This window comes from Centroberyx affinis, unplaced genomic scaffold (assembly GCF_046629955.1).
Source record: "Centroberyx affinis isolate AG114_WGS23_722 - 3 ecotype Tasmania unplaced genomic scaffold, CSIRO-AGI_Caff_v1 ptg000358l_1, whole genome shotgun sequence".
In the NCBI taxonomy this organism is placed as follows: domain Eukaryota; kingdom Metazoa; phylum Chordata; class Actinopteri; order Beryciformes; family Berycidae; genus Centroberyx; species Centroberyx affinis.
Window position 1 is genome coordinate 57,440 of NW_027279029.1, and position 13,728 is coordinate 71,167.

Genomic DNA, 13,728 nt, shown 5'->3' on the forward strand with positions numbered 1-13,728 from the left:
TATAAATAGGATATGATATCTTTTAGACCTTCCCGGTGCATTAAAGTGAAAACGTGCTAAGTGAAATATCACCTTAAAGGTTCTTTTTAAAGGCACATATTACACATGTGATTTTATCTTTGGCACAAACAAATTAAATGTGTCCAGTAGCTCATAATAAGACTTGACCGTCAGGCTATCCATGGCTCCACCTGCTGGACCTGTGGAGCACTAACTTCACGTGTAGCCAGTCTTTTAGTTTTACAACTTGAGCAGAATTTGTCCTCCAGAAAACTGATGACCAAACCTCTTGATTCCTGGAGAAAGAGTGATGACAGTGTATTTTCCACATAACAATTATTATTATCATTATTGTTATTTTGCCTTTTTCTCTGCAGCTTCCAGAAGAGTAGGCTACATAGTAGAACACATCAGGAAAACGTTGAGGACTATAATTGCTAAGAGGCTTGAGCTCATATCTTTGACTTGATATTTTATTTGCCTAAACTGTCACTACAGTTCTGTAACATATTAGCAAGGTGGAACAAAACCAAAACGCAAACTGACTTGTTCAGTTGGCAAAAGAGAATGGAAGTGGAGGGGAGATATAGCCCTATATAGAAGATATTCAAGTGTTATTTGGAAAAGCAGTCACAAAAATAACCAAATGTATCAGATGCATTTCAGGAAACAGTCTCGCAGCATGTATCATGAAGTGTTTTTACAGGATTTTAGTTGTCCAATATATTGATACAATATAGTCTAACCAGATTGATTAATTACTAAAATAGTTTTAAAGTCAGTCACATTTTATCACCTGCACCTAATGGAAAATGTACAGGTGCATTTTCCATCAGCCTGAATGGGGCCACCCCTTCTTGTCTGTGTGTTGTAGGGGCAAAGTTGCATTCATGGCAAGTCAGTGCTGGGAATGTTTCATAGGCTTGTTTGATTTAGGTTGTTGATATGCTATTGATAAGATACAGTGTGCAGTTTTGGAAAAACAATCTTGTTTGGCAGATTTTTTTTTTCCCATTTCATATAGATGTGCAGCATGAAAAATTGACTTGGGAAAGGATATCAAAAAAATTAATGAAAACTACACAAAAAATAATATTCAAAACTGACACAAAACCATGGCGCAAATTTTGAAGTCAGGTTATTTTTCTAGTATATTGTGCCTTGTCAGTTCTGTCTGCCTGACATGTATGAGATCTTGTGTTCTAGTACATCAGTTCCCAAAATGTTTCATGTCAAGGAACCGCAAACAGGTACACATTATACCACACATAGAACCCTATCTGCTACGACAGTGCATCTGCAAAGATTTGATTGTTAGATATGAGTTTGAAGTACCTTGTAGCAATAGTCCTGAATGAATGAATGAATGAATGAATGATTTTTATTTTATTTTTGTGTCATACCATCTAAATGGCCCAGGCCGTCCCACATGGGATTACATGACACACAATTACAACAACATAAGACACAGACTTCCAGGTCACTTAGCAGAATAGTGCAAAAATAAAACAGCTAATATAATACAAAGCAACTACTAAAACAACATTTTCTACTAGTTTTCTGAATGTCCATCTTTTATCTTAGTCCACAAAAGCAAACGTTTCCTTCTTGCACAATTCAGTTGTAGTCTGTCAGCAGTAGTAGTGCCGCTAGCAGTTTTTTTTTTAGCATCAGCAGCAGTAGTAGTTGTAGTACTGTAGTAGTAGTAGTCGTCGTAGTAGTATTAGTAGTAGTAGTAATAGTAATATTAGTAGTGGTGGTGGTGGTGGTGGTGGTGGTGATAAGCCTAGTAGTAGTAAGAGTAGACATCGGAAAACTCCCAGCTCCGATTTACCTTGAACGCAACATTTGACCCCTTCAGATTACAGGAAGTAACGTACAAGCGGTTATCATCTCGAGTGCAGTGAGCGAGCCGAACAAGCTAACTACAACAATCAAAATCAGTTGCTGTGAAGCTTGACTAATACGAGATTGAGGAGATGACTCCATCAGCAACTTGATTTGCCAAAAATGTTGGCTGAGAAATTGCCATTATCACTGTCGATTCGACAACGACATCGCTGACGATTAGTAGAGCAACAACAGCAAGGTAACTGTCAAACTATAAACGGCGCAATCTAGCATTAACGTCAACATTAACGTTACATTTAACCAAGTTTAGCTATCTAGCTAGCTAATTAGCTCAATAGCTCTTGTTAGCAAGCGCGGCTTTAGTTTTTAGATTACGGTGGATGTAGCTAACGTTACATTTCTATTATTAGCTTGTAAACCCTGGCTGCTTTTACTACACAACGTGCATCGTGTTTTGTGTGTCGTTTGTACTCTCTTTGGCATTTTATCTCAACTTAAAATTGTTGTTCTTTGGTTGATTTGAAGTTTTGAACACATAAACTAGTGCACATAGTGGTGATTGGGCAGGGCGGTGCTCATCACTTCAGTAGGTTAGGGGCCATGCTAGATTTTGGCTGTTTTTGTTTATTTGTAAGTATAGTTTTGTGTGTGTGCAGTCATAGCATTTATTTTATTGATCACTGAGTATCAAGCATCGATTTGCTGTATTTGACAGCATTCCCGAGAGGTGATTTTAATGGTAAAGTTGCATATTGGAGTTTGTTATGATACAAAGTCGAAATTTGTGTACATAGCTAGTGCTGTGAATTTCTACATATTGTCACTTTCGTCATGTTAAAAGTGTTATTCTCTTCTACATGACAGCATTACCTGCACTAATGTGAGGCAGGTGTTTTGAGAGCAGTGCAAGGGATCTGTGTCTTTTCCAGGGATATGAGGGACCTTTCAGATGTAGTGGGACTTATGAGCATATCTTGATCTTGGAAAGAAATGAGTCTTTAAAATGGATTAATGATCTCCATCAATTCCAAGGTGCCAGACAACCCATTTCTTATGGTTAAGTTATACCAGCCCTAAAACTATCTTGATGTAAACTAAAGTACACATTCATGCGTTTTGGTTTAGCTGTGGTGTTCCTGAAACCCAGTAGCAGGTTTGAGAGAGCGTGGTTAAGAAAAAGTTCTCAGAAATCTTGACAGGGACTTGATTTCAGACTCACTTTTTCAGTCAACATCTATCTTTGGATTGCTAATAGGGAAGGTGTGTATTTCAATTCTGGGGATCCAGATTGAGTCTCTCATGAAAAGTGGGGGTATTATTAGCAACATATACATTTGCTGAAGGCAGTAGCTCTCAAATTTATATGGCAGCTGATAGATATATTGGGCGGAGAGGGCAGGTCTTTACCAACCAACCCTAGGCATACTGAAAAAAATATATAATTGACTAGACTCTATTATGAATCTCAATTTTCTGGAATACAGACAGCATACCAGATGACAGCTGTGGCAGATTTTGATTCTCAAATTAACTCTCCATTTAGGCCTATATTTGCCAAGCTGTCTGCTTTGATTTAATGCATTTTTGTTGTTGTTTTGTAAATCAGAATCTATAAGTGACTTTTGTCCTCTTCTATCTGAATGTGTTTTCTCCTCATTTCACAGCTGAGTAGTATGCTGGACGTGGGGAAGTGGCCAGTGTTTGCACTCTTGCCTCCTGAGGAACTACGGCTTATCCGCCAGGCTTGTGTCTTTGGCAGCGCTGCTAACGAAGCCCTCTATGTCACAGTTAACGACGAGGTAATGCTCGCCCTTTAAGCTAGGGGCCTTTAATCCTGTTGTTGACGTTGAGTTGGTTCGGAACATAACAGAAAGAAATTACCTGGTAGATTTAATCTGCTTTAAAAATATTGGTGTCATTATCCGATGTGATATATTAAGTACTTAGGATAGTAAAATGCTGAAGGCCTGTCAGTCACCGGTAGACACATGGTGCAGTTCCAGACACAGGGATAAGCAGATAGAATGAGGCTATCTTTAGCCACGTAGGCCTAATACCTGTGCAAGCCCTGTTTTTATCCAGCGGAAAGGTGTAGCCTACTGCATGCCTCGTCATTACCCACTTATTCATTTGTTTGTCTCTGTGGAGAAACCAATTATCTTACGTTAACTACTGGACATTGTGGCTTTGAAACGCATTTATTCTGGTTGATGTCACTTGAAAGGGCGGGGTGTGTTCTGTTCAGCCTGCCCTGCCTGCACAGAAAATAGCATGTCATGAGAGGTTGTACAGTAGGTTTGGTGCAGGCCTAGTTTAATTTAGCTGTGAGTTTGCTGTGTCAGTGCAAAGTAAAAAGTTTAAACATTCGTTAAAGACAACATTTAGGCTTAAGAATGCATAGCTAGTACCCACACTCTAGCAAATCAAAATCATTCACAAGATCATATTCTTCTTCACATAGCCTATTTATTGCATAAGAAGAAGAATATGATCTTGTGAAAAATGTTGATTTGCTATCAACTATGCATTCTTAAGCCTATTGGATTTTTGCACCTACACACCCACAACAAGGACAGACAAAGCAATGGTGCGGTGAGTCACATTTGATACCTTAAAGACAACATGAAATGGCTTTTTGGGAGTGTCTTGCGCCTCTAATTGAAGGTATTTCCAGTTGAAACAGAATGTTGGGGCGGGACACGGGGGGAGGGATCGTTCAGAAGTTGGCAGGATGGACCGTAGCAAACATGGAAGAACAGGATGCTAGCTGGAAATTCCATTTGAGAGGACCGGGTACCTCCTCCCAACACCTCCATCACCCCTGTTTTTGAAGCAGGATTGCAGGAAGCAGAGGAGGAAGAGGGAGACGAGGAGTATTGTGTCCCTGGTGTCGCCACTCATGTCATTTTAGAAGTTGCAGGTTGTATATAGGCTAATGGGATGGGATGGGATTGTTCATAAATCTATGATGATTTTTATGCACACATACTGATACACAGTGCATCTACCACTAAAAATATTCAGTTATCCGTGAAGGAAAAGTAACATGGTTTTGATATGAAAATACAAGAAAGAAAAAATCTTGTGAAAATTATTTTATTGCATGTATTGCTAAATAAGTGTGTGTTAGGACATGGAAAATTAGACAAAATTAAGTGAAAAATTAATTGTTCACCTTGTTAGCTAACTTTTGGTACAGCTTCTTCTGCCATTACAGTCAATGTAAACAGTAACATAATGTAGCCTCCCTTAAACATTACAAACATTATCAATGTGTAATAGTATAGGCTACATTGTAAACATTCAGTAAACATTGTGTTTACTGAGGTATTAGCATGCATCAGTAAACATCAATATGTACCAGTAAACTTAAGTATGTATCAGTAAACATCAGAATGCAACCTCCCTGATTATCAGTATAAGTATCATTTTAGCAATTTGTTTGGTCTTATTTGCAGGTCTTTGCTCTGGGCACCAACTGCAGTGGCTGTTTAGGGCTTGGAGACCTTCAAAGCACTATTGAGCCCCGCAGGATTGATATCCTGTGTGGAAAGAAAATTGTGTCCCTAAGCTATGGAACAGGACCGCATGTGGTTATCGCTACTGCAGGTAAACAAGTGGCACAATATTGCATCAAAAAGTAGACCGAATGTAGTCAGTACTACCCTTAATCAAGGTGTCTTCGTCATGTTTTGATTTGTTCTTAGGCGATATGTAATAAGAGGAGTGCTGAGCTCCAACTATACATTTTGTCAAGCTAACTGTTTCTGCTTCTTATCTGTTCATAAAATATTAACCACTGAGACAACATGGATGAAAGTTTGCCCGCTGCCCTCTGTAGATGGAGAGGTGTTTGCATGGGGCCACAACGGCTACAGCCAACTGGGCAACGGGACCACCAACCACGGCCTGACCCCCGCCCTCGTCTCCACCAACCTCCTGAGCAAGAGGGTGACGGAAGTGGCCTGTGGCTCCCACCACACTATTGCCCTCACAACCGATGGAGAGGTAACTTATCTACGGAAGAGGATTAGGGCCACGTGAAAAATGTATTTGATATTTGGTTATGTCCTTTCTGTCTGGTTGATCTGTGTATTTCTTGGAACGCTGAACATTTTATCTCTATATCCAGGTGTACGCATGGGGTTACAACAACTCAGGCCAAGTAGGTTCGGGGTCCACTGCCAACCAGCCTACACCACGGCGGGTCAGCAGCTGTCTACAGAACAAAGTGGTGGTAAACATAGCCTGTGGTCAACTCTGCTCTATGGCTGTACTGGACAACGGAGAGGTAATGGGTTATGTTAATCTGGAGATGTTTAACGTGAATAAGTGAATAAATGCCCTCAGTAGGTCAAGAGTTGATTTAGCCTAGCAAGCTCAAACCTTTTTTGAGAGGTAGGCTAATTCAAATGTGTATATCAGACAAACATAAGAAATAGATAAGTTTATGTCTTGCTTGTGCGTTATAGGGGAAGACATCTGATATGTAATGCCTTAATGTAGGCCTACTATGTACTTAAATATGTATTCTGTTTTGTAGATCTATGGTTGGGGTTACAATTGCAATGGGCAGCTAGGTTTGGGCAACAATGGAAATCAACAGACTCCATGCAGGATCGCTGCTCTCCAGGGTGTCAACATCGTCCAGGTGAGAGTCTACTGAGAAATTAATCTCAAAATGCTATGTTTTTGACATTGCGGTTCAGTTAAAATGCAGATTAATAACGTTCTTTCTTCAATATGCAGGTTGCCTGTGGATATGCGCATACATTGGCACTTACAGATGAGGGGTTTGTTTACGCGTGGGGGGCCAACTCATATGGGCAGTTGGGAACCGGCAACAAGAGCAACCAAGCTCTTCCCACCCTAATTAACACTGACAAGGAGAGGTTAGTAGTTAATCTTTACCTCTGGCCTAAATCAGCAGTGACACTTCTCTGCCATTTTCTAAGGTCTACATCACAGGGTCCTGAGAGAGTGATTTGTTTAGTGGTTAAATGTCTCCTAGACAACTGTGGAATTACTGCCCCAGTATACGAATCTGTTGTCAACAGATTGTTGAATCTAGAGAAGTTTGAGTAAAGTGAAGTAGTGCTCATTGTGGGGATCTATGTCATTTTGTCCATATAGTTAGGATGGTTTGTAGGTCCTTTTTAATTGGCATATTACAGCTATAGAGTAAGTAGTAGTACTTTGAAATTTGAATTCTGAATTTGTTCGGTCCTTGCTAAAATTAGTCTACAGGGGTTTGTTGTTGTTTTTTTCTAGGATGGTGGAGGTGGCTGCATGTCACACCAGCCACACATCTGCTGCCAAGACCCAGAGTGGGCAGGTCCTGATGTGGGGTCAGTGTCGAGGTCAAGCGGTAGCCAGCCCCCACCTCACCCATTTCAGCACCACAGATGACGTGTTTGCCTGCTTCGCCACACCGGCGGTCACATGGCACCTCCTTACAGTAGGTAAGAGTGTTTTGGGTGTATAAGCGTTGCTTAATTTGAAATCGAGACTCGCATCCCAGACATTCTTGCTAGTAATTAAGGAATTAGTATCAACCTTAGGACATTGTCCCATTTGCCCTCTTACTGACTGGTTTCATGGAATCATACTATGCAGTGGGAAGTTGTCTAAGAAATAAACAGGAAACCTGGCTTCCTGGCCACATAGAACAATCATGCATCTGCCCAGATTGCGATGGATCACATTTGCAGTCTAACCCAACTGAAGGCCATAAACATGCACTTCTGGGATCTTTATCCTTTGGCAAAACTCAGTTTAATAGAGTGAATGGCATCCTTCTGAAGAGTCTGTTAACTAAGATTGTAAAACCACCAAGATCTTCGGCGCTCACACAGTCTAATTAGCGTCCATCTGTTCCTCCTCTTTGTCATTCCCGAGGTTTTAAATTATCTATTTTAATGGCTGTTTTAACTCGCCCCCTACAATGACGGATTGAAACCTTTGGTATCATGACAGCCTCATAAAACATAACACCAAGAAACTAAAATAAAACGCAGCATAAAACACAAGGGACAAAAAAGACAGTATAAACCAGCAACATAAAAGATAAAAGGAAGACAGTTAAAATAAGTGGCGATTTAAACACAAAGAATTTTTACTAGTAAAAAGCATGAGCCTTTATAGTCTTTATCAGAAGTAACTCTACAAAAATGAGTTGATCAAGGCTTCAGAGCAGCCAATAGTCCGAACTTAGAGGACTTAAGGGGCCTTGATGTGAAATCAGGACACAGCAACTCAGAAGTGAAGTCTGGCGCCTGACCATGTAAGGCTTTAATAATATTATAGAATTAATTCTGAAATTCACTGGCGTTCCTTAGAGAGAGGCCAGAGGGGATTTATGTGACATACATTTGTTCTTTGGCAATAACCAGGCATCACAAGTATACAAAGTCTGGAGCAGTGCTGTGGGTTTGTTTTTAAGTCACTTGCAAGAAGTACTCACTGTCCAATTGCCAAAATGGCCTGCTTCTGCAGGAATTTCCAAATACCAAAGGTTAACTTTGTCAAATCAAGATTCAAACCCTTTTCCAAGTATTCTTTAAAGAGTAACTCCACACGAAAACATTGTTTTTCGAGTTTAGTTATGAAATACAACAATGCCAGTCAAATGGTGCCTGTACCATATTTATCTCACTAAACCTGACTCAGTTCGCCCTCCACTGGTTAAAATGTTCCCACCTGTTCCTGTTCTCACCAATCCGGCCCAACCTCAAACTTCCCTCTTCACGCCCATTTTCTGAATTTTTTGAAATCATGCAGTAGGCAGAGAGAAACTGTATTACTCTTTAAGGTCTTTAGGTAGCTTTTTTTGTGATTTGTCTGTTTTTGGGTAGTTAAAAATTGCCACAAAATCAACTAAAATGATGAAACTACTTGTACCAATCCAAATTTTATAACTTGACTAACTTGTTGAATGAACTTTATAGCCACTGAATCGTGTCCTTTCTACATTATTTATTTTAATCATGTGACAGGTGTCATTTGATACATATTGTTGGACAGAGAAATGTATTGCTTGTCTAATGACCCCTCTGGATCTTATCTTCTAATAGCTCATAACACCTGTCTTATCTGGTGACTATTAGTCTGATTTCAAACAGCACCATAAACACACCCATACACCATAAACTCACACATACACACACACACACACAACCTCCCTCCCCACAAAAAATTAATGTGTCAAAGTTTAAGTGACCAAAAACAAAATCTGATGAATACAAGCAGATCATTTGAGATATACTTGTAAATGTTTACCTATCAAGAGACGAGGAGTATAATTTAATATTTAAACACTCGCCAAGGTCAACCCATGGATTACAAGATTGTAAAATAGATTAACGTAAGCTCTTAGCCCTTATATAATTACAAAGGCAAACCTCATTGTGCAGCAACAAAAAGCATTCAGATTTTTATTCTTTCTATGTGTTTTTTTTAAACTAAAAAGTGTGTTTCTATATGCCAGACGGAGATGACTACCTGACTGTGGCCCAGTCACTGAAGAGGGAGTTTGACAGCCCAGAGATTTCAGATCTGAAGTTCTTGGTTGATGGGAAATGCATCCATGTTCACAAAGCCCTGCTCAAAATCAGGTACACAAAATCAGCACCTTGAAAATGTACAACCGTGTTCACTAGGACTGCATGTTTATGGCAAAAACTATAGTCCTGATTGCTTTGCTAAATACAGTGATCGTGATTATTTGTCTCGGTTTCGGGAAACAACATTTTTTTCCTCTTTTGCACCTTAACATATATTTTCACTTTTTTACTTTTTTGTGCAGAATTGCTCATAGTAGCAGCAGGTAAAAAGTCTTTTTTCACCCTTTCTGTCTCACTCTTATTGTGGTCCTTATTTACAGAATTCAAATGATATTTACTGCTTTATTACTTGCACAGAATCTGTACTTGTTTGTCATCATCTAGTTTAAAACCAAAGTCTCCAAATCTCCAAATGTCAGATGATGTTCCACTTTTAGGAACTGAAACAATGTCTTCATGTTTTTCTCTCTAACATTATCCACTGTGTTAGTCGCGAGATTGACTATGTAAGGCGTCTTTCTGTCTTTACCACCGGAGCTGCCTGCTTCTCCATCTTAACTTTTGTTTTTGTCACATGGGTGCATGTTGCACACTCAGAGGTTGTGATTGTTCACGTGTGATGCAGGCGCTTAATATACCACATCGGTGGAATCAGGGGAACCAGAAAAATAACAAACTCTTCAGTATTGCCGAATTACATGATTATTAGTCATGGAAACGTAAAATTGCAAAGCACAATTATCTACGATTAGTTGTGCCGCTTTAGCGTATAGTCTAATGACAGTGAACATGCTCAGCCATCTTTCTCCAACTGTAATGATGAATTTAACCTACATGCTGTGTGTAGCCTATATTTAAACTCCATCTCTCAGACATGGTTTCCTCGTCTTTCCTGTTACTGTCATGAGGAAGCAAAGACGGACCTATTGTTTCCCATTTTTCTTTTTATAACCACACTTCGACACGCAATATCCGCATTCTAGTCTTTTGCTCTTCTGCTCTGTGAGGAGGAAGGAGTCAGGCTGTCTGCAAAGTTGGTCTCATGCCTGCTTCGGCGTGATGAAATATAAATGACACTTTTCAGATGTGCTGAGACAATGAAGAATCGATAACTCGATAACAACAGAGATGGCACTATCATAGACTAGAAAAGCTTTTTTTTTCCCTCTCTTTAGTAAACTGTATAATCTTGTTGTTCAGGTGAGGCATCTATAAGCCCTGACTGTGTTTCTCACCTCACCTGTACACTTGTAATTCTTTTCTATTTCATTTTTAATTCCATGCATTTTGTGTCAACATGTACAAAAAAAATAAAAAAAACATCGGCAGTGATGGGAATTGGCTAATGGAAATCGCTGGGTACATAGTGGACTATAAAGAACAAATATTGTAGGAAAAATACTGTGGGCTATAATTGTTGGCAGAATATACCATTAGATATGATTTTTTTTTTTTATTAATTTCAGTTCAATACAATGTACATGTTTCAGTACAATACAACAGTAACAATCACCGGAAATAAGAATAAAAAAAAAAAAATATGTATATTTTTCTCAGCATATTGTTTTTAAGTTTAACCATAATTCACCATATTATCAATGCGCTATATTTTCCCTGTGGGGAAATAAAGGGGTCACATAATGAGTACTGATGATAATAAAAACAAATAACTGCAACAACCAAACGTATTGAAAGTAATACAGCAAATGAATAAATTTCAGACATTTATTTCATGACAGATTTACAGGTGGAAACAGACGTGCAAGTGATTCACATTATCAGAACAAGTGTTCAGAAATGTGTACAGATGTGCATTGTAAGCTTGTAATGTAAACAGTTTGGCCCTTTCCTTCCCCTTGCAGGTGTGAGCATTTCCGTGCGCTGCTGAATGAAACGGATGAGGAGTCCATAGAAATCCACCAGTTCTCATATCTGGTGTATCGAGCCTTTCTGGAATACCTTTACACAGACACCATTAACCTGCCACCAGAGGATGCTATTGGTAAGCCCAGGCCAGGGAAACACAGTGTTTTACACAGCAAGCACTAGAAAACACTGACTGAACGCACTCACCTGTGTGTTGTTTGGTCTCTGGGGTGTTGCAGGGCTGCTAGACTTGGCCACATACTACAGAGAGACGAGGCTGAAGAGGCTGTGCCAGGAAACCATCAAGAGAGGCATCTCTGAGGAGAACGCCATTACTCTGCTCTCTGCTGCTGTCAAGTACGAGGCGCGGGTAAGCTTATAACCCCCGACACACTGTCCGACACCTCAGCGATAAGGGGCTTTCCTCAGTAGCTCTTGTCCCCTACAAGTCAATGCACTCTCTGTTGTACTCCTCAGCATTGACCAGCCAGCCCTCTTCATTTTTAGGACCTGGAGGAGTTCTGCTTCAAGTTTTGCGTCAACCACCTCACGGCCGTCACGCAGACCCAGGCCTTCGCCGACATGGACCACGACCTGCTCAAGAACTTCATTAGCAAAGCCAGCCGCTACGGGGCCTTCAAAAATTGACTGCAGCGTGCCAGTAGCGATGGGTTCGCACACAGCAAGGGTATGGAAATGTCAGGAACTTGAAAAGGCCCGCAGCGGTCTCGAGAGTCGACCCAAGACCAAAGTAAACACCGAGCTCATTGATGCTTCAGAGCCTTGTTGCTGGGGATGTAAACACAGCAGACACAAAGGGTTTTAAGGTTTTACCCTCCGCCGGTGTTCAAGTGTTACTTTGCCCTGAAACTAGCCCAAACAGTGGTTGCTTAGGGCGTCAATATTGGGTTACAGAACACAGAGACCAAATAGGAAGGCAGCGTCGTCGTCTTTCTATCATTACAGTCTATATAACTGACAAAACGCTTCGCTCATTCAGTGTCTGATTGATTTATTTTCCAGAAAGGATTTTTTGATTTTGGGGTGCAGGGGGTTTTTCTCACAGTAACAACAAGCTATGAGAGACAGGATGCCTGGAAATGCAGTACAATCAATACAATCAGCGGTTTGGGGTTGTGGTATCAGTGATCTGTGTCACACTTCCCTATCTGACTAATCTAAAAAATGATGAATGTGTATTGTACTGCAGTACAATATGATTAGTGATAAACAGGCTATAGTCAAGAGTTGACCCTTCACATTGTGCTGCTTTTCTTCGAAGCCTTTATTCTCTAACTTTCAGGACTGAGAAGTAGTATTTAATTAGCAAAGATTACAAGGTGTTCAGTTGCTTTAGGAACATGAAACATAATGTACTTATGTTTTGTTTTTTTGTTTTTTTACTGAACAATTAGTTTTTATCTGACCAATGGTAATGTCCTTTTTTTGTCATGTGTAAGTCAAAGTAGTATTTTGCCACTTTGTTTTATAGCTTAGTTACTTGCCTTTGCCATCCAGTCTTGCAGTTACTGTCTGATTTTTGTACTGACCAACATTTGCACTTTTTGCAGTAGGTTGTTTTTTGGCCACAGACAGCAGGCTGATAGGAAAAGGTGAAGCCAGCCCTCAATCATACTTTAGGAGAGATAAGGTCGTCCTACTGCATGTTTACCCATGTTCTGATTAACCTTCCCTGTGCTGCTGGAAACATCTGGCATCTGTCTTGTTCTCAGTGGAAAGACGACACAAGCATATTCTCATATATATCCTGTCTGTGATGTTACACTGTAGAACAAATGCAACTGACTTTGCAGTTGGGTTTCCTTGCAAATTTGGTATGTTTACAAAAGTTTGTTTTGTTTTGTTTTTTATTAATGCGATAGCAGTATGCCTGTGGTTCTTTTTACAAGTGTCTGACTATATTTCTCCCCTGTTAGTGGTAGTGAGATAATACAACTGCTTCCCCAGTGTAATTGCCAACTGAATGTGTTGAATATTGCCCAACTCTCACAAGGGACCAGCAGGTCTTTTGATGTATTGAAGAGATGATTCCACATTAAATACCTATATCCCAATGAATAGAATGTAACACAATGCTTTTACTTTAACAAGCCAATTATTGTTTTGTTTTTTTTGTTTTGTTTTTTTGAACATTTTGATAATTATTAAAGTTGCCTGTGTGTTCTCATTTTGTATGGAAACTGCTTCTTTGATGCATGTATTATTCATGTGATCTATGTGTCTGATATGGGATAACTCAAAGGAAATTGCCTTGACAGGTTAGACTCACATACATGTGAAATATTGAAGTCTGTTTCATATGAAAACTCCATCCACACATAACTTAATCAGGGAAAATGGGGTTCTTGACTCCAAAGAAGCAAAACCATATTTCGCCACTAGCAACTCTTAGCCATAGGGGGGCAGTGTGTTGCACTTGAACACTTCA

General features: G+C 39.8%; 1 protein-coding gene across 3 annotated transcripts; it reads left to right on the forward strand.

The window, feature by feature from the left end:
- Positions 1 to 1,882: 1,882 nt before the first annotated feature.
- On the forward strand, positions 1,883 to 13,464 carry rcbtb2 (regulator of chromosome condensation (RCC1) and BTB (POZ) domain containing protein 2). 3 transcript variants are annotated; one of them, XM_071515501.1, is made up of 12 exons: positions 1,883 to 2,089; positions 3,516 to 3,650; positions 5,310 to 5,460; positions 5,693 to 5,859; positions 5,984 to 6,142; positions 6,395 to 6,502; positions 6,601 to 6,743; positions 7,099 to 7,313; positions 9,338 to 9,464; positions 11,276 to 11,415; positions 11,519 to 11,649; positions 11,787 to 13,464. In XM_071515501.1, exons 2-12 carry the CDS (start codon positions 3,525 to 3,527, stop codon positions 11,925 to 11,927), a joined length of 1,608 nt encoding a protein of 535 aa, XP_071371602.1. In that variant the 5' UTR covers positions 1,883 to 2,089; positions 3,516 to 3,524; the 3' UTR covers positions 11,928 to 13,464. The 3 variants fall into 3 exon arrangements, with proteins under 3 accessions (XP_071371602.1, XP_071371604.1, XP_071371605.1); XM_071515503.1 differs by having other exon boundaries at positions 7,123 to 7,313; XM_071515504.1 differs by having other exon boundaries at positions 11,757 to 11,874.
- The last annotated feature ends 264 nt before the right edge of the window (positions 13,465 to 13,728 follow it).